This window comes from Phascolarctos cinereus, unplaced genomic scaffold (assembly GCF_003287225.1).
Source record: "Phascolarctos cinereus isolate Bilbo 61053 unplaced genomic scaffold, phaCin_HiC Scaffold_726;HRSCAF=1367, whole genome shotgun sequence".
Taxonomy (NCBI): domain Eukaryota; kingdom Metazoa; phylum Chordata; class Mammalia; order Diprotodontia; family Phascolarctidae; genus Phascolarctos; species Phascolarctos cinereus.
Window position 1 is genome coordinate 164,949,807 of NW_027556098.1, and position 27,381 is coordinate 164,977,187.

Below are 27,381 nucleotides of genomic sequence, written 5' to 3' on the forward strand. Positions count from 1 at the left end.
GTTAATCTCAAAGGAAAGATTGATGAGTGATGGCGATAGAGGGAGAGTTTGGAAGTGATCATGAGGAGCAAGGAATATGCTGATTTTCCCTCCACTACAATCTGTAAATTGAGATTAGGAAATTTAAATGTGGACATTTAGAGAATGTCACATTCTGAGTAGTAGAGGCCCATCCGGAAACTGTGCCTGCTGAACAAAAGATTAATAACAATACTAAAAAAAACAAACAAACAAACCCAAAACCCCTCAAGTGTTTAGAAAGTCTAAATAATCTAATAAAAAGTTATTCAGTTATTTTCAAAATAAAATGTTGTTTATGTAATTTGCTTTTTAATTCACCAAGATTTCTTATTGTATCCTCCACCCCTTCTCCTTCCAGAGAATAATTATTTATAATAGGGGGAAATGGAGAAAAAACTTTTCATTAAAACTAAACAACGTATTGGAAAAGTCTGGCATTATGTATTCCACAACTACAGCCTCCCACCTGTTCATAGAAGATTGAGCGGTGAGGTAGGGAGGCTGGACTAGGATAATGTGCTTTTTAATGCTTTCTTTGGGGTCAAAACTAGCTGTTTCAATTCCAGAGCAAATATTTTTGATTGTTTTGAAGTTGATCTTTTCACTTTCACTGTGGTAATTGTATATATTATTTTCCTATCTCTGCTTATTTTACTTTGCATCAGTTGTCTTCTTTTGCTTCTATATATTCATATTTATTGTTTAGCTCAGAAATATTCTGTTTTATTCATGCACCACAATTTGTTTAGTCATTCTCCCAGTCAAAGGGTACAGGTCATTTTAGTCACTTTCTTTAAATAATTCCAAATTGCTTTCCAGAATCATTGAAGTCACAGCTCCACCAACAATGCATCAATATGCCTATCTTTCCACAACCCCTTTAATATTGACTATTCTCAGCTTTTGTCATCTTTGGAAATTTCCTCAAGGTTGCTTTCTTTTTATGTTGCCCTTATTATTAGTGATTTCTAGCATTCTTTCATATGATTGTAAATAGTTTACAATTCTTTTGAGAATTATTCATATCCTTTGACCACTTATCTCTTGGAGGATGGATTTTGGTCTTAAAAATTTCAGTTGTTTATGTATATTGTATACCAAAACCTTATCAGAGATTTTTTTAATAGAAATATGTTTTTCCTAGCTGAATGCTTTTCTATTTATCTTGGATGGAGTAATTTTATTTATGTAAAAATTTTCAACTTCATGAATCAAAATTACCTAAATTAGTGTATGTATATGTGAAGCCTTTCTTGGCAATGAACTCTTTGTTCTAGCAATATAATCTCTAGGTCAAAAGGCATAGACATTTTAGCCAATTTGTTCACATAATACCAAATTCCAGAATGGTTATAAAAATTCATGGTGTTGCAATAATTCATTAGTATACTTGTCTTTTCAAAACCATACAATATGGACCATTCTTATACTTTTGGCAATTTACTGGGTAGGAGGTAAAACTTCAAACTTGTTTTGATTGGCATTTCTCTTGTTATTAGTGATTTGAGCACTCTTCTTTTTAGAACTGTTTGTTCATATTATTTGACCACTTATCTATTAGGCAATGACTTTTTATGGTATGTTAATTGCCTATACATCTTAGATATCAGATATTTATCAGAAATATTTGATATAAAGATGTTTTCCCAATTAATGTCTTATTATTCTAGTTGCATTAATTTTTAATGCTGTGTTTCATTTTTTCAAAGATAACACAATCATTCTATATAAAAACAATTGGTTCAATGCAGAATTATTGCACATTTAGGTTAGTTTTGCTTGAAGACAATATCCGTTATTAGCAAAAGCTGTGGAAGGGATGACCAAACTTTAAAGGCTTTGGTAATTTATTTATTCCTGCCTCTTGTCCAGAGATCAGCCTACAGAGAGCATTATCACACAATGGTTGCCACAAGGTACTACCTTTTGTGGCTTTAGCAATTCATGAAGATTAACTATTAAGGCACAGATATATTGCCCTGGCACAATTTATGCCAGACTGCCCACAACTATGAAATCAGGATATTTTAAGTTAAAGTCATTTTGTGGTCTACAGGAGGTGGGAATTGTTGGAGCTACGTGGAAATAGGGAAAGTTATGCAAAGCCAGATGTACAAAACATTTAGAAATCCATCCTGGGGGCCCTTTTCTTGAAAGATTTAGTAATATGATCAAGAAGGCCTACAGAGAAGTTAAGGAGAATGAGGATTGAAAAGAGACCATTGGATATGGCAATTGGGAGATCATTGGTAACTTTGGAAGGAATAGTATTAGTTGAATGATAAAGTTGGAAGCTGGATTAGAGGGGGTTAAGAAGAGAGTTAGAGACTCTGTTAGTGGTATTGCTGGATCAAAGGGTATGCATGGTTTGATTGCCTTTGGGCATAGTTCCAAATTGCTCTCCAGAATGGTTGAACCAGTTCACAGCTCCACTAACAGTGCATTAGTGTCCCAATTTTCTTTCTTTTTTTAAAACATTTTTGTTGTTGTTGTTTTTAGGCAATGGGGTTAAGTGACTTGCCCAGGGTCACACAGCTAGTAAGTGTCAAGTGTTTGCTCTGAGGCCACATTTGTACTCAGGTCCTCCTCACTTCAGGGCCACTGTTCTATCCACTGCGCCACCTAGCTGCCCCTAGTGTCCCAATTTTCCCACATCCTCTCCAAGATTTATCATTTTCCTTTTCTGTCATAGTAGCCAATCTGATAAGTATAAGGTGGCAACTCAGAGTTGTTTTAGTTTGCATTTCTCTAATCAATAGTGATTTAGAGCATTTCTTCATGTGACTATAGATAGCCCTGATTTCTTAGTCTGAAAATTGCCTGTTCATATCCTTTGACCATTTATCAGTCAAGAAATGGCTTGTATTCTTGTAAATTTGACTCAGTTACAATGATCCAAGACAATTCCAAATGATTCATGATGAAAATACTATCCACATGGAGAGAAAGATCTAATGGAATCTGATTGCAGGTTGAAATGTAGTATTTTCACTTTATTTTTTTCATGGTTCTTTTCTTTTGTCATGCTTCTTCTTTCACAACATGACTTATATGGAAATAATGTTTTACATGATTGCACATACATAACCTATACCGAGTTACTTACTTAATTAGTTAGGGAAAGGTTACTGAGGGAAGGAGGCAGACAATTTGGAACTCAAAATTTAAAAAAAATGAATGTTGAAATTGTCTTTACCTGTAATTGGAAAAATACTATTAAAAAAGAAGAGACTTAGAGGAGAGGAAGTGGAGTTACCTACTATAGATGGCCTTTTCAAGGAGTTTAGCCACAAAGGGCAGAAAGATATGGGATGATAGTGGGGAAGGAAGGATCAAGTGAGGACTTTTTTTTTTTGAGGACAGGAAAGGCATGAACGTATTTGTACACAGTAGGAAAAGAGCTAATAGGAAAGGAGAAATTGAAGATAATTGAGAGGGTCAGGAGGGCCACCTCTTCAAGTAAGATAGGATTGAGGGAGGAGATTGTCACAGAATGCACATGAGTGAGAGGAGATGAAGATTAGAGTAGAGGGAACTCATAGTGAATGGCTCATTTTTTCCCCTATAACATACAAGGAAAGGTCCTCAGTTGAAAGGGGCAGGGAGGGGTAGGCATGGGCAGTTTGAGAAGGGATGAAAAGGTGAAAAAATTTGGAAGAGCAATTATGGAGAAGGGGATAGTGAATAAGTGGATAGTGAAGAAAGGGATAGTTATAAGGAAAGTTTTTATATTTTAAGTCTCTCAATTTGTATTATTTGGTATGGGAAGTGGGGAATAACTGCTGTGAAATTACTCCTCATCTCCAAGAGATAGCCTAATGGAGTGGAAAACCAGCCCTGCTCCTGACCATCACTGGGATTCTGACCAACTCACCTGAACTTTCTTGACCTCTTCTTAACTTGTAAAATAATAGGTTTGAACTAGATGGCTTTCCAGGGCCTGTATGGATTTAAATGGAACATACTAGGAGCTTCCCTTGATTGTCAAATGAAAATATCAACATATCAAATGAAAAACAAAAATTGTATGAAATGTTTTGTTAGTCATTTATGAAAATGCTTTCCAGCATGTATAGACTCAACATAATCATAGTCAAATGCAGCAAGTAAGAAACACACACATACACACACACACACACACACACACACATACATGCCCTACACTAAAGTGATATAAATCATATAGTTGTTGCAATGAGATATTGTTTAGGCTGTTATTTTATTTAAACAAACATTTTTGACCTTTTAGTTAAATTTATAAAGCACAATGAAGCCTGAACATTTCATATATCAATAAGAGTCCTCTTCCAATTAACTTCTTGGTCATTTTATATCCTTTCATGTATACCATCTCTATCCTCTTAAATTTTATTTTTTAATTATTTTAGGGGGCTGTCAAGCATTCTTTCTTCTACTGCCACATTTCCTTGAGGGGAGGGGGAAGAAATGAAAACTTTGGAACACAAAAGCATAGTCAAGCAAAGCAAATTCCCACATTGCCCATGTCCAAAAATACATATCTAGTTCTGTATAGAAGTCCATCATCATTCTGTCAGGAGGTAGATATCATTTTATTGAGTCCTTTGGAAACATTATGCAGATCAAAATTCACAATTATTCTTTTATTACAGTCTTATTGTTATAGTATAATTGTTCTACTACTTCTGATCAGTTCAATCAGAATCATTTCATACAAGTCTTCCTAGGTTTTTCTGAAACTATCTCTTCCATCATCATAAACACAATGATATTCCCCTACATTAATATACCATAATTTGTTCAATCATTCCCTAAATGATGGGCACATCCTAAATTTATGGTTCTTTGCCACTACAAAAAGAACTGTTATAGATGTTTTTGTGAATATGTATCCTTTTCTTCTTTGTTGTCTTTGGGTATAGGACTAGTAAGTGATATGGGTGATTCAAAAGGTATATGTAGTTTGGTAACTTTTGGAGCAGATTTTAAAATTCATTTCTATAATTCCTTGGCTAATCTACCCTTCCATCTATCTATATCAGTCTGCCCACTTTCCTGCAGCCCCTCCAAGATTTGTCATTTTCCCTTTTTGTCATTTTTGCTGATCTAATGTGAGGAGGAGCTTCAAAATTGCTTTAATTTGCATGTCTTTATGAGTAATTTGGAGCATTTTTTTCACATAGTTATTGATAAGCTAAATTTCTTTCCTTGAGAACTGGCTGTTCGTATCCTTAAAACATTTTTCAAAAGACTCTCATTCTTACAAATTAGAATCAATTTCTTATATGTCTTAGAAATGAGATTTTTTTTTTGAGGCAATTGGGGTTAAGTGACTTGCCCAGGGTCATATAGCTAATAAGTATCAAGTGTTTGGTCTGAGGCCACATTTGAAATCAGGTCCTCCTGAATTCAGGGCTGGTGCTCTATTCACTTCTCCATCTGGCTATCCCAGAAATGAGATCTTTATCAGAGAAACCAGTTGCCAGATTTTTTCCCAGTTAACTTTTCATCTTAGTTGTATTAGATTTGTTTGTGCAAAAACTTTCTCAATTTTATGTAATCAAAATCAACCAATTCTATCCTTTGTAATCCTTCCTTTTCATGATTTAGTCATGAAATAATGACTATCCATAGATATCCATATCTATAATCTAAAAGTATTTTCTTTCTTGTTCTTCTAGTTTTATTTATCATGAAACCATTCATATCCAGGTCACATATGCATTTTTGTCATTTATTTTTATATATGATGTGATATATTGTTCTAAACCTGATATCTACCATGTTGCTATTCATTTTCCCCACAGGTTTTGTTAAATAGTGAGTCCTTAGCCCAGTAGCTAGGCTTTTTGTGTTTATTAAGCCCTAGACTACTAGAGTAGTAGTAGATGCTGTTTTCTATATGTTTTGTGCCTAATTTAGTCAGCTAATCTACTTGTAGTATGGCTTGAGACAAAGGACTGCTAGGCCTTCTTCCTTCTTATCTTTTTCTTCCTTCATTATTTTCCTTGACATTCCTGACCTATTGTTATTGTTTTTCCCCCCCGCTAATTCTATAAATTTTTCTTTGGTAGTTAGATTGGTATGGCACTGAATAAGTAAATTAATTCAAGCAGTATTATGATCTTCATTATATTGAGTTGGCCTACCCATATCAATTAATATTTCTCAAATTATTGGGGTCTATCTTCATTTCCTAAGAGAGAATTTTGTATTTATATTGCTTTTCTTGTGTACATCTTGAGAGGGAGACTCCTAAGTACTTAACTCATCATTGTTTTAAATGTAATTTTTCTATCTTTGCCTGCTGGATTTTGTTAGTTAATGTAACAGAAATATTGATGACGTGTGTGGATTTATCTTATATTTTCCTTCTTTGATGAAGTTATTTTTTCAATTAAATTTTGACAATCTAGGGAATCTGCAAAAGTTATCTGTAAAAAATGATACTTTTGTTTACTCTTTTCCTATGACTATTCTCTTTGAACAAGAATGGTTGTTAGATCTTGGCCAACACATTTTTTTCTGCATCTGTTGATAAAACCACACTTTTTATTTTCCTCATTACTAATATGGCTTATTATGTTTATAGTTTTCCTAGTAGTAAACCTGTATTCCTGGAATAAATCTAACCTTGTCATAGTATATAATCTTTTTGGAAAGTTTCTATACTCTCTTTGCTAATATTTTATTTAAACATTTTCATCTATATTCATTAGAGATATTGTCCTTCTCTCTCTCTCTCTCTCTCTCTCTCTCTCTCTCTCTCTCTCTCTCTCTCTCTCTCTCTCTCCTCCTATCCTGTCTTCTTGGTTAAGTAACAAAATGTTAGAAGGAATTTGATAGGATCCTGTTAGGGACTGGCTAGGCTGGTCCCCTATAGGTTGAGGTTTAATGTTGGAATGAAATAAGATGCTTGTAGATCATTTAACAATTAACAAAAAGATTACTTAACCATAATAAAGAAAGTATATCCAAGAAAGATACGGCAACACTTAGCTTAATTGGTTTCCCCCTTCTACCAATATTGAAATATGTCTAGTTGATAGGACAGCATGTGGTGATTCCTGAGGTCTTGGAACATATACCAAGTCTGAGGGGCCCAAACTCCAAGTGGATCAACTTTTTATCCCCATAGATCATCTGTATGCCTTTTAAGTATGTCAAGAGTATATCAGGAAGCTGGTTCAAAGGAGTCACACCTTGAGTCTCAGTTTCCTGAACCATATAAGTACCAGAGGAAACTTTGTTTCTTTTAGGCATTAACTAGTCCAATTTGTATGACAGAAGGGGTTAGAAAAGGTCTCATTTTCCTGTTACTGCAAATAGTTTATGTAATATTGTAATTAGTTGCTCCTTGAATTTTTGATAACTTCTAAACCATCTGCTCTAGAATTCTATCTACCCTTTTTGAGAACTCAGTCATGGCTTGTTCACTTGGTGCTGACACCATTATAATTTACTTCTGTATGACGATGAGACATGACCTCCCTCTTGATGAACAAGCTGGGAAGTGCATATGACAGTATTTTATTGAAGGTGCTGGCTCACTCAGGAGCAGGAGCAAGTAGAGAAAACAAGTTAAAGGAAGAAAAGACAAACAATGGGCAGTCCTACCATAGTCTTATTTCCACATGTTTTTCTTAAATTTATTGGTTTGGATCTGTTACATTTGAGTTGCTGTAGAGCCAGCATGTGGACATAACATATTATGAGTGGGAAATGGGATTCTGTATCTTAAAAGACAGGTCAAAACTAGAATTTATGCATCAACTTCAAGGTTTAGATGAAGTTGGGTGGGGAGGGTGAAGAATGGTGCAGTGAGAGGAATACAACAGTTGTAAGAGCCACAGAAAGCTCAAACAGAATGAAAACTGTGGGAGAAGAGGGAGGGAAGGGAGAAAAAGGCCATTGGATTTTAGCAGGTTCTTCTAAGCTGGGGAGACATTTATTCATCCAAGGATCATCCTTAGCTAAATTCTAAGTATCTTATTATCAGAAGGTTATCTATAATGTAATAGGTTGTTTTTTCAGCCACAGAAACTTATGAAACCATCTGCTAAAGTCTGAAAGAATTTCAATCTATGTAAGTAAAAGAAGTCTCCATATTGATTAAATCATGGATCTTTTAAAATAATGACACATGTAGATCCATATGAAAAAATATGTCACAACTGCACATTTGTTTCATATACCTTTACCTGACTACAAGTTTAGCTAGCTTTACCTTTATAAGGGAGCTTTAACATTGAAATGGAAGGATAAAATATAAGCTGTGAAGGCAATAAAAACTAAAATTATTGCTAGTTATGAAAATAAAATAAGAAAAGTTATTGAAAGTAATAATCAATGAAAGTATTTAATACTTTTTTCCTTGGAAAATTCAGCATAGGAATGCAAAAAAAATTATAATAGTCATATACTCAGATATAAATTTTGTGGTTGTTCATTGAGATTTGTATTTGGGAACTCTGGTATTTAAGTTCATTCTTGCCCTAATAACTTTAATTTTGTGCTTTTAAAATAAAATGTTGAAAGTTATTCTTGTATTTGATTTTACTTTCAGCTGAGAGAAAATCTTTTAAAATTATTTTATGGTATTTTCTTTTTAAAAGGTAACACAAATAAAAGCATATAACAATAATAGTACCTTCAATATTCCATTTAAAATCCAAAGAAACTCTATAAATATAAATTGTATTTTGCTATTTTTTCCTTAAAGCATTCATTTTATTTTCTTAATGTTTTATTACTTTATTTCTAAATATATTTAATCTTTGGGCAAACATGTAATTAGCAACTGTATTACTTAGGGTTTTTTGTCAAAAGAAATAATCTGAAAAACTGCTATTTATATTTTAGGTTAACAGGCTGGTTTGGTCACAAACTTGAGAGTAGATTTGACATGGATAACAGTAAGTATATTTAAGTTACATATGATATTTATTTTTGCTTAATTTTAAAATTCTACTAGGCTTAAAATATGCCAGATATAGGCCCTTTGACAATTTAATCCTTTTTTTTCTTTGTAATTTCTTTTAAAACAGTAAGGATGCTTATATAATGTTAAAAAAAAAACCAAGAGTTTTATTATATAAGGTGGAGAGGAGGGCTATCATCATAAATATGGAACATTCAGTATGTGATTACAAATTAATGAGACATTATTATTTGTCTCTGCTGCCCTTTATTTTCCCCCAAAACCATATGGTCCCCATCACACTGGACATGGATATGCCTATGTGTATTGTACCCTAGTAGATAGACTAGGGAAAGAGAACATAGAAGCTATTTTATTGTGCTTGTAGCAGATTCATAGTTAACTATTTCATCATAAGTATTATTCCTTCACTTGGTATTATTTGACTATATGGAATGAGGCAAACTATTTGAAATGTTACCATTGGTTTCAAATTTGAATTCATTCATAAAGATTTTCAATAGAAAGCTTCACTCAATGAACATAAATTGTCATGGAAGGAAATTTAAAAAAAAATTTTTCTTGAGCCAGAACCAAATAACATGTGAGGAACTAAGAATACATTACTTAATTCTTTTTCTAAATGTTTCATGGCTGTCATTCATTAGCAGTCTTTAAGATGTTCATAAAAAATCTCCTTCTAAAGGTGTGTTTAACTGGAACATAGCTACTAGCTACTTGGGGAACTACTACACCTGTCAACTGATCTCAGTGTAAAAAAAATACAGAATTGAGAGTATATTATAAAAATCATTTTGGATTCTAAGGTGATAATGATATAGAATAGTGAAAACACAAACACTGATTTGGTGTCAAAAAAAATCTGTGTTCAGATTTAAGCTGTCACGTACATATGGTTTTGTATCCCAGGCTCCTAGCTTAGAGCTTGGCACATAGTAGGTGTTTGATAAACACTTGTTGAATTGAATTAACTCTCTAAGGTTGATTCCATGTCTGAAACTCTATGATTCTATTTTTTAAAAAATTCAAGAGAGCCAGAATTTTTTAAATGATCTTTAGTTCTATAACCTAAGATATAGTATTCATTCTCATTTGCCTCACATAGTTCCTATAGTCCTCAAGAGGAAAGCAAACGCTTCTTGTTATGATTGGTTTCTATTTTTGAGTAATATTTTCTGATTATAGCCAAAACAAACAAGAATCTTTTAAATAAGTATAGAATAGAGACTTCTGAAAGCAAGATACTATTGTAGAATGTTAAGAAATAAGGAATGGAACACTGCACATTCATGATTTTCCTCCTAAATCTCTAATCACTCCTTTTTTTTCTCTTTGCATTTCTTCTTCCTATGTCATATAAAGGTGCAGTCAAAGAATCTGCCCTTATCCTTTGTCTCTGTCTTGAGATTTTCTCCCTCGGCAATTATATTTATTCTCAGGGTATATCACTTCTAGGCCGATAACTTTCAAATCTATGTCTCCATCTCCAATTTTTAAAATTCCAAACACCATTTCTAATTGTTTTTTGGGAATGTTTTCCTAGACATGCCTGAAGTCCAACAAGTCTGAAACAAAATTCATCATCTTCCTCCTTAAACCAGCCTTTTCAACTGATTCCACCTAATAAGCTACCCTATTTGTTAATGGTGCTAATTTTATTCTATATATACTCAAAGTTTGGAGTCATCTTTGATTACTCCTCCCTAATTCCCTCACATTTAATCAAGTATCAAGTCCTATTAATTCTATTACTCTAACATCTTCACATTTGTTCCCTTTTTTTCTGCTTTATTATTATTGCCCTAGTTCAGGTCCTCATTTTGTCACCTGAATTCATAGGTACACATAGAGCATACACGAATATTCTGATGGATATTTAATAACTGCATTTTGGTGGGAGTGTGTGGAAAGGTAGAGTACATAGAACAAACAAAACAAACAGCTGTTAAATTTAATCTCTATTATTAACATTTTCTCCAACACTGTCTTAAGTCTGGACAATCAATAAAATAATAAATCAAGCCTTGATGTTTAGCATTTGCCAGTTTCAATGAAAATTGAACAATTGGCTGCTTTGAGCTGGTATGAGCCAACTCCAGCACAACAATGAGTGGAGGACAGGTCACCTGGCTCACACCCAGTGCATTTCCATGCCTAGAAGATTGTAAAAGATGACCAGTGTCCTTGCCCCCAATCTCTTCTTTTTCAAACCACTCTTACATACTATTTCAAAGTGATATGTTTTCCTGATGCAGAGGTCTAATCATGTTACTTATTCAATCTTCAGTGACTCCCACTGCTTATTAAAAAAACCCAGTCTTTATTAAATGGTTAGTTTAGAATTCTAAGCCCTCAATGCTCTGGTTCTACCTTACCTTTACATCCTTTTAATGATAACATTTTTGTTTTATTTATTTTTATTCATTGAAAGAATGCCTTCCCTTCAGTATCTGAGTGAGACATGTTGCATTGTTGTTCTCAATTTACTAATAAGGACATTGAGGAATAGAGAGATAGACTTCTCTTGGTTCCACAGGTGCTAAGCATCAGTACGAAGACCCAAGCCCAGATCTTTTTGATTCTAAGATTCTGCTTTGCCCACTTTGTCATGCTCCCTCTTTCACATGAATATTTTAGCTTCCTTTCAAGAATTAGCTCGATGCTTCCTCTTAAAGAAAGACATTTTTATCTTTTTATTTGTTAGTGCTCAATCTCTAGAGCACTGGGCTTGGAATTAGGAAGATATCTTTGTGAGTTCAAATCCAGCCTCAGACACTTACTAGTTGTGTGATCCTGAGAAAGTCACTTAGCCTTGTTTGCCTCAGTTTCTCATCTGTAAAATGAGCTGGAGAAGGAAATGGCAAACCACTCTAGTGTCTCTGCCAAGAAAACCCCAAAATGGGTCATGAAGTGTCAGACATGACTGAAACAGCTGAACAACAAACGCTCAGTCTCTCCTAAAATTATTTTGTAATTATTTGCATGTTCTATTCCCCAAAAGAAGTACTGGCTGTTGAGGGCAGGGACTCTTATTTTTGTCAATTTACTCTCCAATGAATTGCACCAAGCAAGTGCTTGAACACTTGCTTTCTTCAAATACTCTCTATTCCTACCAACCTTACTATTCATCGTGCTCTGAACTTTTCCTGCTCTTCTTGCAAAACTAGGCAATTCATCATTCTCTGATATTTTCCAGATCTTCTCCCTCAATTTCTGAATTGGCTTACGGCAAACCACAAATCACTCACCACCCCTCTTTATTTCTGCCTACTGTCCTTTCAGATCTAGCTACATGTGTAACTTTATGAAGTTTTCCCTGATCCATCCAACTTGAAATGTTCTCTTCTTCAGGTCTCTTTTAGCATTTTATTTGTACCTCATATATTCTTATAATATTCCACTTTATATTATGATCATTTGTGTCTATATTTTATGACCCCTGCAAGATTAAAATTCCGTGAGAACAAATACTGTATCTTACCCATATTTTATTTAATCTGGCAGTGCCTAGCTAATGTATCGACTATAGTAGACTCTCTGTCTCTTTGTCTCTCTGTCTCTCTCTGTATATTATTTATGTGTATATATATATATATCTATATATATCTATGCATGTGTGTATATATGTATATGTGCTTGTGTATATGTATGTATATATTTGTTGAATTAAAAATTGATTTGAATTAAGTTAAATTTAAATGGTTTAAAATGTAAAGTGGGTTAAATGCATTAAATTCTATGGAATAAAAAATATGGTAAGTTGTATTATTTCAAAATTTGACCAGTGTCACCTTAGTAAGGTTCAGAATGCATTGCTGAAGACACAATTCGAATGGATTTGCCGTAGAAACAGGAGGTGAGACCAGGATTTTATTTTTACAGCATATGTGACAAACTGTTTACCTTCAGATGTATAGGATATTTGGTATAGTCGAAAGGATGTTCGGCTGGCTGTTAGGAGAATAACTCTGCTAGTAGCCTACTTCATGACCTTAAGCAAACCGTTTAAGTTCTTCATAAGTTAAAGGTATTGTTTTAAATTCTTAGACCTTTTCTAATTCAAAGATTCTATGAGTTAATGTTAGTCTATTTTTGAAATAACAAATTTGCTGTGCATTAATAATAATAATAATTGCCAATAATTTGCTTTTGTAAGAAGTTCAAAAGGATAATTTTAAAATCATAATGCTATATGCAGTACACAACTATTTAATGGAAAATTGTTGTTTTTAGTAATGAGATAATATTTGTAAAGTGCTTATCACAGTGCCTGGAAAATAGTAGGTGCTAGATAAATGCTACTGATGATGATGAATGATTTTTTTCATTTTTGTCTCATCATAGCTTAACTTATTAAATAGATAATTTTGATGTCAGTTTTTTCACCTTTAAAAGCAGACCTTATAATTTAAAAATGCATACTGAAGACTCTTAGATTCAAGAAATGATTTAGTCTATCCCTTCCTTGTGTCTTCAGGCAGAAGACTAAACCAAGACAAAGATTGATATTCTTATTATAGAATGTTTTAATGTAAACATTCTTTTATGATAAAATCAGAATATAATTTTGAGAAATAAAGTTCATTGTGACATTGATTCTTTTTTAGTTTAGTAGATCTCTTCTCATTCTACTTTTTATATGGCAAAACTTTGACAAGTAGGATTATTTTCACTTTTAAACAAACATGCAGGAAAAAGGGTCTTTGCTCCTTAATAGAAGTAACAATTATATTAAGCACTCTTCAATAGGCCCCAATCTGCCATTTTCATTTTATCTCTCCCTGCTTCCCCACACAGAAAACCTTTTAGTAAATATAGTCTTTTAACTTAACCTCGGCTGGGATTCTTATAATCTAGTTACTGCTCAGATTCTTAAAAATCTAGCCAATAGCTTACTAATGTTCAGGTTCCTTAACTGTCTGCCCAATATGATGGATATTCTAATAAACCTTGTCTTTGGCTGAAAGAAGGCTTAGGTGAATTCTTTTGGACAGGACTGCATGTTGTGATTTTGGGGTCCCAGCACCCCTGGAACCCTAAACCACATCAGCTCAGGGTCCTTCCCTAGGATCATCCACATCTTTGGAACTGGAGGTGGCCTGTTTGAATACAGAGCTAGTCTGTTGGCTAGACATGGTTTTGCTGTGCTGGCCCTGGCATACTATGCCTTTGAGGACCTTCCCAAAGACATGAAGGAACTTCATTTGGAATACTTTGAAAAGGCTGTCCAGTACCTGAAAAACCACTCCCAGGTAAAGGGTCCAGGAGTTGGGCTGCTTGGATTTTCCAAAGGGGGTGATCTGTGCCTCTCCATGGCCTGCCATTTGAAGGACATCATGGCTACTGTCACCCTCAATGGCTCTGTGGCAAATGAAGGGTCTGCACTACACTATAAGAGTATGACCATTCCCCCACTGGGTAGTGACCCAGAACATATCGAGATGACTAAAGATGGGTTTGCAGACATCGTTGATGCTCTCAACAACCCTTTGGAGGAACCCAACCAAACAAGCTTAATTCCAGTTGAGAAGGCTGAGAGTTGCTTCCTGTTTTCGTCTTCCTGGATGACCATAACTGGAAAAGTGAATTCTATGCCAACGAAGCTGCCAAATTGTTACAAGCCCATGGGAAGAAAAAACCCAAGATTATCTGTTACCCTGCAACAGGACACTATATTGAGCCCCCATATTTCCCTGTGTGCCTGGTTTCCTTTCATAATTTGGTGGGCAAACTTGTGATCTGGGGAGGAGAAGTTAGGGCCCACTCCATGGCCCAAATCAATGCTTGGAAACAACTCCAGGCCTTCTTCCACAAACATTTAGGAAATGATAACAAAATCCCTCGAATTGTAACTCGCCATTTAGAATTTAAAATAGTATATGCTAAAGGTGTATTGAGATGATGCCAACTGGAGAGATTATTTTTAGAATAATTGGAATAGGCTTTTTTCTCATCAATAAGATAAAGTCAAATGTAATAATAATTTTAAAGCTCTTAAATTTTTTTTAAGTAAACAGTTTTCCCCAAGGAATAAAATAATAATTTTGTGAAACAAACAAACAAAAACTTTACCTCAAAATTACACCTGTTTCTACCTCAACAACCAATATCTACCTGTCCTTTCTTCTTATCTAATTCCTATACATCCGTCAAGACTTCTACAAGTTTCAGCTCCTCAATAAAGCCTTATCATCTCATCTCAACTGATTGTGAACTTGCCTGTGACCTGATATAATACAAATTATCTGTCTCATTTGTTTGGTTCTTAACAAATGCTGTCATTTGCTTATAGACCTAGAAAGAGCTAAACTATCTATACTCATGAATGTAATGTTTAAAAAATAAAGAATATGAAGTATTTAGAGAATGATGGAAAGATATTCATATGAACTGTTACAGCATGAAATAATGTGAATGGAAAGAACAAAAAATAGGACCCGAAATTGTATAATTATAATTAGCAAGGTTAACTCCAAAGGAGTTAAGAAAATGTACCTCCCTCACTTCCTTGCAGAGGTAGATTACTGCAATTATACGTATCATCAGACTTGATTGATGTGTTGGTTATTTTTTCTCAACTGATCTTTTTCTCTCTTCCCCCCCCCTTTTTTTTGCTACAAATAATTATTTGCTGGGTAGGAGAAGGGGAGATATTCAGAAGTGAAGGAAATGTAAAAAAACATATTAATAGATTTTTTAAAAAAAGTTGTCACACATTATTTTTCTATTTATATTTATATATGCATAAATGCACGCACAAGTATAAATCTTTCTTCCTGGTAGAAGATTTATTTTATTTTATTTTATTTTATTTTTGGCTAGGCAATGGGGTTGAGTGACTTGCCCAGGGTCACACAGCTAGTAAGTGTTATGTGTCTGAGGCCGGATTTGAACTCAGGTCCTCCTGAATCCAGTGCCGGTGCTCTATCCACTGCGCCACCTTGCTGCCCTGGTAGAAGATTTCTTGACAATGGCAATTGGTTTTCATATTTCTTTATAGTTCTTTCCCCATAATGCCTAGCATACTTTATATATAATAGAAACTCAATGAATTTATATTTCTTAATTTATATGAATTAAATCCGTAATGAAAACCAAAACCAAATCTTTTGGCTGCATATCAGATTATTTATTTCTGTGGAGACTAAGCATAAATTTATATAGATACTCCAAAATTTTTGAGTAGTACTCAATAAACTAACTCAAAAAATATTTCACAAACTTATGAAAGAGTGGGTACGTTAGCCCCACTATTTTAATGATTACTTTCATGAATAGCCTTTTCTTTGTCATATAATATTAAAAGTGTTATAATGTTAATTTTCCAGAGCTGGACTTGATCCCAGGTGTCAATGGATATCGACTATCAAATCCCCCTATTTTGTTGGTTTGTGCCTTAGAAGCTGGTTTAGAGGTAAGTGATTCTATATATTGTGTTTGTACCTTATTTTATCCACATATTTAACCTATTCTCTATTTTTGTGCTGTTATAATCAGTTAGTTTGGGAGAACACAAAAATTAGACGTAAGTTCAGTGAATAGGTTTAATTCCCCAAAGCTCGGTATAGTTTCTCTTACTTGCCATTATATGTCACTTGTGAGGACCTTTGTAAAATATTTAGTGTTTGTTTGTTCATTAGATGGTGCTTATGCTCTTTGCCAGACTGAAGAGTTTTTTTTTGTTCTGTTTTTTTAATGCTTGTATGGTACCTTGTTAGTGTCCATTTGACCAAGGACAAAGGTCTTTGAGGAAGGACCTTAGATAAAAGTCTTTGAAAATACTAGTTTTTATCTGAATTACTTATTCATAAGCTCTCATATGCTTTCAGAACACAATTCAAAATCAATCTAAATAGGGACTTTATTGCTTCTAATGATTTTCTGATAGGAGATTACTTGTACTACCAAGTATAGTGAGGCATACTTGAAGAAAGAACTCTAGCTTAGAGATTCTTCTTCAGAATTCCCTTAACAAGAAGTTTCCTATTAGACTTTTCTTGAAGTTTTCTTCTAGAAGGGCTAGCTAGTCTTTCTAATATGCCTTTTCTGGAATGTGGTAGCTTTATAGCTTCCTTTTCCACCACCAGTTCTACTAGCCCAGAACTTTACTTCTCCTATTCATAATGTCCATTTGCCTGAATTTTTAATACCTCAGTTTTTAAAATTAAAACTTGAAGGAACACAAAACCAACAAAGAGGTATCACGTCAGTTGGCATTATTTCCTTCCTTTCAGCTTATTCTTTCTCTGGTCTCTAATTGTGCTTCTTCAGATGGCAGGAGCTATTCTAACTAAGCTAATCTTATTCAAATAGATTTTCTTTTGAGAGAGCATTTTAAAAAATATTCTCTAACCATATGTAGCATCTCAGGGGACCCACTCAATCCCACCTCCCACCTCACACATTGAGCAACCCAGAAAAATACCCCAGATTCAAGGTACTTGTTGGACCTCCAGTCACTCAAAATTATAGCTTATGCATCCTTGCTTTCAACAGTCAGGCAGAGAATAATATTAGTGCAAAGTAAATGAATTGATGAGATAGCATAGTCATAAAAGTAACAAAAAAGCACTTCTCTCACAAACTTGAAGATAATGCTCAAACAAACTCATGATGGGGAGGAAGAATGGATACACCTAGGGAACACATGGCAATGGACATACATATAGGAGACACACAGTGGACTTATATGGCCAGGGGCTGGGCCAGTTCCTTACTAGTTTAATGTAGTTTATTGCTAGATGACATATGGTACTCCATATGTCATCTGGTTGCTGGCAGACATAGCTCTTCTGGACTTGTGGTTTTGAAGCTTCTTTCTGAGTCTGGTTTCTGATTTCAGCTGTCCTTAGCTCAAGTGAGCTCTCCCATCTCTCTTTTAGCTTAGAGCCCAGATGCTCTTAGGAGGCAAGACCTTCATACATTCAAAGTCAGACTAGAAAAAAGCCTTAATTTCTTTCACTCTCTGTTATCTGTAGTACCTGCAAAGAGCTCTGGGAGACCCTTGCTCTCCAGAAGAAGAGTTCTTGCAAAGTTATTATAGAACACATAATATCTAGCTAGGGTGAACTTGAAGATATTGTCTGTCTTTTAACTTACTATATCTGGGGGCAGAATCTCTGATAGAGTGAGAAGGCTCTCCTAACAACAATTCTTGGTTGCCAGTTTCACTCCCTTCAAAATAATTTTCAGGGACTTCCTTTTCAAGAAAAAATTAATAATAGTGGCAATCTGGGTCTCAAGTTCTAAGTTTTTTCTACCCTAGCCTCTCACCCCCAAGATCCTTTGGTCTCCCATGCAAATGAAAGAAAGAACAGAAAGGATATTACAAAAAAAAAATGAATGCATTAGGCATGCCCCCACCTTCCTAAATCCTTTCTTTCAAATTGATGTCTTTCATCTAGTAGGCTTGCTGTAACTCCCAGCCTTCCAACATATGCAAATTTGATGAAGTTACTATTTACGTCTTTATCTAAGTCACTGAAGAAAATGTTAAATAGAGGCAGCTAGGTGGCACACTAGATACAGCACAGGCCCTGGAGTCAGGAGGACCTGAGTTCAAATTCAGCCTCAGACATATAACACTTGCTAGCTGTGTGACTCTGGGCAAGTCACTTAACCCCAATTGCCTCAAAAAAAAAATGTTAAACAGAACGGGGCCGAGTAGAGACCTTGGAGGTACTCCACAGTAGAGTTGACATTAAACCATTAACATCTGCTCTTTGAATTCTGACTCCTGATTGCATTATTGCCTAATCCATATTTCTCCATCTTCTTTACAAGAACAGTATGAGATATTTTATTTTAAAAATTGGTAAAATCTAGGTAAATTATATCCTTGCCCAAGAGGTTTCAGTAACTCCCTATTATATTCAAGGTAAAATGCAAACTCCTCTTTTTGGCATTTAAACCTCATCCTATCTTTCCAAACTGAGTTCCCATTACAAAACCAAACATGCTTCTGTTCCAGCCCAACTTACTTCCTCGATGTTCCCTACTCCCATTTCATCTCCTGCCTTTACGCCTTTTTAGAGGCTGATAACATACGTGCCTGGAATGCTCTCCCTTCTACCTTTTCTTCTCTGATTATTTAGCTCTCATCAAAGCTCATCCATAGTGAATTCTTGCTTCTTCTCCTTATTAGTATTCCTCCTTGCCACTTCATTAGAGAGAAATTTTCTTTGAGGCCATCAGTAACCGTGGCTGTTGAGGAAGCAGGTACTGCAGTACTTGTGAAAGCAGTTGTAGAATTGGATTTTGTTAGAATATGTTCCATGATAGGACAATGGACAAAGGTGCCTTTTTTTTTTTTTTGCCTTGGCAGTGGGGTTAAGTGGCTTGCCCAGGTCACACAGCTAGTAAGTATCAAGTATCTGAGGCCAGACTTGAACTCAGGTCCTCCTGACTCAGGGGCAAGTAACCTATCCACTGTACCACTTAGCTGCCCCACAAGGGTTTTGATAATAGAGCATTAGTGTAGAGTTGAACTGGTTCACCAAGAGGTACAACAGAGGTGATGGCCAGGGAAAGAAATGAGGAGTTAAAGGAATGGAGGTTATAATAAGGAAAATACAGGATTAGGAATCCTAAAGCATTGGGCAAGATAAAATGACAAAAAAAAATGCTAAATAGAAGAATTTTGGAGTTTATGGACATGGAAGAGAAATATTTGAATCTCTAGTGCCTGGCCAAGTGTGGGTACATAATAGGTACTTAATAAACACCTAGTGATTGTGATGGGGTTAGGAAGACAACTATAAATAGTCATGGCTATAGATTAACAATGAAGCTTTTTAAAAACAACTTTTTTTTCCACATTTATTTATAGAGACATAAGACCAAAAACTCTTTTTGGTCTAAACTCAATATTTAAATTCAGTCTTAAATGTGTCCTAATATTCTTTGAACATTAATTTAATATTTAAAATGATATATTTAATGGTTCTTATATTCAGTGCACTAAACTAGACACTAGATAATCATACAAAAATTCTGGAGCTTCTAATTGACATACAATGATTATTATGCAACACACCATGCCTCTTTAAAGAACATCACCATAATGAAGAGATTTAAAAATCCTAGCTCATTGGAGTCAACTAAAATATTTAGAGTCATTGGATTATATATTTAGAGTTAGAAAGAATTATAGAGGTCATCTAGTCTAACACCCTTATTTTACAGTTGAGGAAACTCAGGCCCAGAAGCATCAAATGACCTTCCCAAGGTCACACAGGAAATACTCAAGAAAGGACAGGTTTGCCAAAGGAAATGATTGGGATTAACAGTTGGCCAATGAAGAGAGATAATCTGAGTAATTTAGAAGAAAATTAGCAGTTTAAAATTCAATTCAATTCAAAAAACGTGGTAAACGCTGTGTGCAGCGCAAACTAATATATCAATAATAATAATAATAATAAATTTAAGGTTTGCCAAGGATTTTACAAATATGTCATTTGATCTTCACAGCAATCCTTTGCTATTATTATTCTCATTTTAGGTGCTTTTTTAATCTCCATGTAGATGAACAAACTGAGCTAGACAGATGTTAAATAACTTGCCTAGGTCACCCAGCTAATAAGTATCTTGAATTCAGGTCTTTCTGCTCACAGACCTAGAGCTTTATTGACTCTTTCAAAGGTAGTCAAGGAAATTGAGTCTAATATTGGCAGAAGGAAACCACTATTAGAATATGAATAATTGGGGCAGCTAGGTGGTGCAGTGGACAGAGCACTGGCCCTAGAGTCAGGAGGACCTGAGTTCAAATCTGGACTCAGACACATGACACTAGCTGTGTGACCCTGGGAAAGTCACTTAACCCTGATTGCCTCATCAAAAAGCTAAATAAATAAATAAATGAATGAATGAATGAATAAACAAACAAATAAATAAATAAATAGAATATGAGTAACTAAGACAAAGAAATAAGAGAGTTGAGAGATATGAGGAGACATGAGGAAACGAATCTTCTAAGGTTCAGAGATGGGAAGAGATCACAGCCCTGTCTAGTTTGGGCATCTTTTTGGACTTTTATCTTTCACCATATATTTTATCTAAAATTTTTTTGTATGTAATTTTGATTAAATATAGCAAAATATCTAATAAACTCAAAACATCAACCACAGTTTTACTTATCTATCTAGATTGATCAAAATATTCTAGCTTCTGAGTCAATGAAGCCAGAGAAAATGATAGAAATATTAGGATTACTGGCAACAGTTTTACAGACTGGTAAATGTTTTTTCCTGGATGTATTTTTAGAATCCATGTAGAAAGATGACTGAAAGAATCTCGAAAACAGCCAATATCTCCATGGTAGAATCACAGAAAGGATTTTTTACATTTCCAAGTAACTGCATTTTAGGGATTACATGCCAATATAAATTTAAATGAAAATATGTTTGTCAGGAATGTTTTAGGTTCTAGTTCAAAAGATTTTTTAAAACTATAAGCAATGTTTAATTTTAAATTACCTAGGAAAAAAAAGTGACTTTATAAGTGAACCTTTCCAAATGCAATCACTGAAGGCTAAACGTCACCAAGTGAACCTCTCTTTCCTCCCATGGATGATGTGGTGCAGGGGAAGGACACCAAAGGGCACTATGATGCATCTTGCTCCTTCTGACAGTTCATTCAGTTACTTCTTATATGTTCAATATATTTTTAAACTTTGCTTGACCTTAAGAGATAAGCTAACAAAGCGTGTCTTCTTTGACCCATAATGTCACTACACCAGTCTGTGTGTATGTCTCTGCCACTTATCCTTTCACTGGAGAACTCAGGCAGCAAGAGCCCATGTGTTCATACTGATGCTATGTTTTTTCAGAACAAGATGTTCCAATTTCCCCACTAATATTTATTCTATAGCGAGGAAACTAATTTTTTTCTATCTCAAAAGATACAGACTTAACTGCATTTTTTCACATCAAGAGCCTGTTAAATAGGAGGGGAATAAATATATATCCATCTAAGACTATGATGATTTAAATAATAATAGTCACATTCTTTCTTGTAAGTGAATACCACACTGTGCCTCTTGTCGTATTCTTTAATTAGAAAAAAAATTTAATTTTAGAGATAATTTTCCCTTGGAACTCAGTAGGAGTTTAGAAATGATGTAATCATCTTATAGATGAGGACATTGTAAAGGCCCAGGGAGTTTGGGCTGCTAGCTAAAAATAGAGCCAGAAATCCAATGGTTTAGTCCTCTGGTTTTTCAAGATATTTTTAATATTGCACATTTTTATTTTCTAGCATGCTTTAACATATCAACAATATATGTTTATAATTGATACCACAGTAGCACATATTCTAAATTATATAAAAGACAAAGAATTATGTTAACTCATTGTTCTTTTCTTCCTTGCACAATTGGAACAATATTTGAAAAATATTATGTCCATCTCATTATTACAGGACACTTCAAATGTGAGTGTATTTTACTGTGCTTTGCAAATGTGGGTTATCTAAAGTATGTTATTTGAAATTAGCATGTCTTTACCTGAGTATGGCTTATGTTTTCTTTTTTGTCTCTGTGTCAGTAAGAAATTGTTTATCTAATTGTTTTACTGTTGGGCAGATCTTTAGTCAAACAAGTATGAAAACACTAAGGAAGAAATCTATTTTGCTTACTGGTTATATGGAGTACCTGATCAAGCATTACTACAGTAAAGATAAAGCAGCTCCAAGTAAGCCATTTGTCCAAATAATGACTCCTTCACATATAGAGCATCGAGGATGCCAGCTAACACTCACCTTTTCCATTCCGATGAAAAATGTTTTCCAAGAACTAGAAAAGAGAGGTGTGATCGTAAGTTTCTCTTTTTTTTCTTTCTTTTATACCTGGTTTTCCACTGGTTATATTTTGATGATTGATACAATCTGGATTTCATAGTCTTGTCACAGTTTTCATATTAATCAATTAACAAGTATCTGTAGTATTTCATATTCATGGTCACTGTGCTGGTAGCTTATATTGCTTTATAATTTGTGCAAAAATTAAAAAAATCATGTGTGTTTCTATGAAATAGGCTTGTCTACTGATTCTATTTAAATAAAGGTAACAGTTTGATAAAATGAAATGAATATTCCATCAATTTATCTCCACTTTAAAAAATATCTAACACATCTTTTTGCACATAATAATGCATACTGTTTAAATATTCAAGGTATATTTCTGCAAAATTAATTAATTTTTTAAAATTTTAGTAAAATTTTTCCTATCAACAACATACATTTAATAATTAGTACCAATGTAGTACAAATTCTAAGTGATATAAAAGACAATTATATTAACTTATTAGTTTCTTCTTTCTTGCAATAACACAGTTTGACTAACATAGGAATATTGAATATATTTGTTTATTGTAATTCTGTTATATAATATTATTGATACAACATAAATGGGCAGCCAGACAATTGGAAGGAAAATACTCTCTACATCTTGGATACACAAAAATAGCTAGGAGACCTCAAAATAAGTCAACAAATCCAATTCAACATTTATTAACTGCCTACTATGTTTAAAACATATTCCAGTCTATAACTAGTGGTAGAGCTTTACTTTGTTGAGTCAGATACCTTTATCGAATCTTTCTTTGTTCTGCTGCCAGTTCTCCCCTTCAGCCATGCGTTTAGAGGCAACCTCCAATGACTGGGACACTAAAAAGCTAGAAACACTAGAAAAGATAGAACTTTTGTCAGTCACTCTTCACTGACTCAGGAAGACATGAGAGAAGGGATGAGAGGGAGAGATATGGGGGGAGAGAGAGAGAGAGAGAGAGAGAGAGAGAGAGAGAGAGAGAGAGAGAGAGAGAGAGAGAGAGAGAGAGAGAGAGAGAGAGAGAGAGAGAAAATATAATAGGAGATAAAAAATCATTGCTTTGTGTACCCCACCAACCTCAAGCCCTACTGACCATTTTTATGGCTAGAGGTTCCTTGCACAATAACAATTCTTCGTGCAACCTGACAAAACCATGAGTATGTGGAGACACAATTTGAAATTCCTCAGGTAACTGTCTCTTTTACAAAATACTAAGAGTTGTAGAGCTTTGATTTGATTATCATAATTCTTTTGCTAAAAATACAAAATGAATATCTTGGGAAGTATTGATTATTATTATTATTAATATTATTAAACCAAAGCGGGGGGAAAGAGCTTGGATGCTTGGAATGAAGAGAATCGTAGACTTTCTAAATGCATAAAATCATGGAATTTTAAGCTAGAAAGAACTATAAATTGTAGTTCAATACCTCTTCCCCTTGAACCCAGGCCCATTTTAATGACAGGGGAATAGAAGGCAACATTAAGTGTTTTGTCAAAGTTAGATGTATAATAAATTGCAGATCCAAGACCAAAACCAAGTTATATAATTACACATGTAGTGCTCTTTTCCATATATCACATAGTAACTATGTGTCAGGAAAAGAATAACTACAATAATTAATAATATGGAATATTCTATTTTTCTTTAACAAAAGGCAGGAAAACAAAATTACCTTATGCTCTACAATAAAAGAAGGAAGGGGTAGAAGCTCAGTTGAGCTCTTACTCCCTAAGCTAAAATGTGCCTATCATCTGGACAGAAACTAAGCTGGGAATAAATAGATTTAAATATTTGCTTGAGCAATATTCAAGTTGAAAATAAGGATCAGTAGTACTTCATGAATGTGACATTCAGCTATTAATCTTAAAGTGGAAAGTGTAATGGACTAGAAATCAGAGAATCTGGGTTCAAGTTCTAGCTCCAGTACTTTGTGACCTTGAGCAGTCATATCATAACTCAGAGTCTTCATTTTTTCATCAGTAAAATGGAAATAATAATACCTTTTATGCCAACTGCATAGGGTTGTTTTGAGGCCAAATAAGATAGGGGTTGTGAAAGCACTTTGTAAATTGTGTTATATTAAATGTAGATAAGGACATATATTAGTACAGTGTATTCATAATATTGATATTTGGGAAAAGTATATATATATATGTATATATATACACATACATATATATGCATACACATATTATATATGTACACAAATATATGTATTTTTTCAGTATATAATAACACCCTGAGAAAAAACTTAAGGAAATAAATATTTATTGGTCTCCCTTCTAAGACTACAGTCCTCTTCAAAGTCTTTTCATATGTTCTCTCTCTGTCATACACATATATACACAAGGAGAGACATATATGTATTTTCCTCATATATTCTCTCTCTATATATAAAATCTCTCATATGTTATATGTATTTACTCATATTATTATATATAAACTTATGTATTCTCTCTCTGTAGATATGTGTGTTTGTGTATACATACATATCTATATCTATATACCTTGTACCTAACATGTAGTATCATTCCAAGTGTTCTACTGTATACTGACCAAAACATACTCAGAATTAGAGGGAAAGTTTACTATTCTTCAAATATTAACTTGTTTTTGCTTCAGTTATAAAGAAGAAAATCGTGATATTCTCTTGCCTCATAGATTTCTAAAAGTAAGAAAAAGTTCATCATTATTATGATAGTATGATATTATTATGATTATGTTATTAAATATTTTTACAATTTTACTACTGAACAATGGAAGTTTTATCACAACTTGTTCAGAATTTGTGTAGCTTCTTATAGATAAAATGCTACTACTAATAATATTTAAAATAAAAATAATGTAATGAAATACAATATGAAGAGGAGAATTTTCACTGGTAGCCTTTAGAAATAGGGCACAATAACTTCTAAGAATTTGAAATTCATAAAGGAACCTATCAGATCAGTTCCTTACAATATTTTTTAAAACTTCATTTCTCTAGGTGAAGATTGAACAATTTTTTTATAAACGATTCTTCACTTTCCAGTAAAAACCTGAGTAACAGTTATAGTTATTTTTTTTAAGAACTCTCATTTTTTTTTCAAAACCGTGTACTGTTCTTTATAATGTACATGGAGAAATTTTTTTTTTAAAGAAAATAAGGAAAGACATTTCTTTCAAGATGATATCTGAGCCAGGAATAGTGGCTCACTCTTATCATCCCTTCTGCTTGGGGAGGCTAAGAGTTGAGCTTGGGAGTTCTTAGATGCTGTAGGGTTAAAGTGATCAGGTGCCTACACTAAGTCCAGCATCAATATGGTGAGTCTTCAAGAGTCAGGGATATCAAGTTGCCTAAGGAAAGACAAAACCAGGTGAGATTAGAAGTAAACTAGGCCTGTCAAAGTTTCCATGCTGAACCACAGTGGAATTGGGCTTGGGAGTCTCCACTTCAATTTCAACCTGTGTAAGATTAAAAAAAAAAAAGACCATCCTTATCCTCCTCACCAAAAATGTTAGTATTTCCCCCCCATTTTTTTGCTTCATCTTATTTATGACTTATAATTAATAAAGTCATTTTCAACCATGAGACATGTCAGCAACTCTGATATGTATAAAGGAATATGGAAAGCACGCAAAGACTTTTTGAAAACTGTTATGTCTAAACTAAAGTAACATGTTATAGTAAAAAGAAAAAGTACTGGATTTGAAATCAGAAAATCAGGGTTGCAGTCTTACTTCAAGTACTTACTACCAATATGAACATAGGCAATTCACTTAATTCTTAATGTCTCAGAGCTTCAGTTTCCTCATCTGGATGCTACCACAAGATTGTTATAAGTATAGCATTTTGCAAAGCATAAAGTGTCATATAAAATTTAAAAAATATATGATTATTTTGCATAATATTTCTTAGGTGGTGAACGACATACTTAATTGATATGAAAAATCACTCCATGGCATAAAGGGAGAAATTTTAATTACTGGAAATACCATTGGTATTCTTAAATGACAGCCAGCACCAATACAGTCAATTTATTTGATCAGTTTAAACAGATCAATTAATTGAAAACAGCCACATCTGTTTTCTCAAATGAACTGATTTGTTATTTAATTTGTCAATCAGTCAAAGAGATTCAACTTCATTAATTCTTTTCTAAATATAGCCTGAGTACTACTCTTGCATTAAATAAAAATTTTACTCTATTTTATTGTGAAACTTTAATATTCTGGGAAGATTAATAAACTCATTTGTGAACTTGAGGAAAGAAAATGAGAACATAGTAATTTACAGAGAATTATCAGTATATGCTTTGTTGCATGGACCACAGAACTTTTCATTGTCTTAAGTCTTTCATATAATATTTCCTTAAGATGGAAGACAAGAACAAAAATAACTAATGAAGACACTGAATATGTCACTATATTTCTTTTCTTTCTTTTTTTTTTTTTTGGAGGCTATCAGGGTTAAATGACTTACCCAGTGTCACACAGCTAGTAAGTATATATGAGACTGGATTTGACTTCAAGTCCTCCTAAATCCAGGGCTGATAATCTAACCACTGCACCACCTAGCTGCCCCAATATATTTATTTTCTGGTTAATAGTTTCATTAAAATCATCTCAACCCGC

At 33.9% G+C, this 27,381-nt stretch overlaps 1 protein-coding gene and 1 pseudogene across 6 annotated transcripts in view; both read left to right on the top strand.

The window, feature by feature from the left end:
• KYNU (kynureninase) overlaps positions 1-27,381 on the top strand; it is a 156,874-nt gene that overhangs the window by 126,928 nt on the left and 2,565 nt on the right. For 5 of the 6 annotated variants that reach the window (XM_020984722.2, XM_020984721.2, XM_020984720.2 and 2 more), the window contains 3 exons: positions 8,863-8,915; positions 16,270-16,355; positions 22,521-22,751. In XM_020984722.2, the coding sequence (XP_020840381.1) occupies positions 8,863-8,915; positions 16,270-16,355; positions 22,521-22,751 (370 nt within the window). The remainder of the gene's footprint in view (positions 1-8,862; positions 8,916-16,269; positions 16,356-22,520; positions 22,752-27,381) is intronic. The other variant, XM_020984723.2, reaches the window with a different exon arrangement.
• On the top strand, positions 13,957-16,263 carry LOC110207085 (acyl-coenzyme A thioesterase 1 pseudogene; annotated as a pseudogene).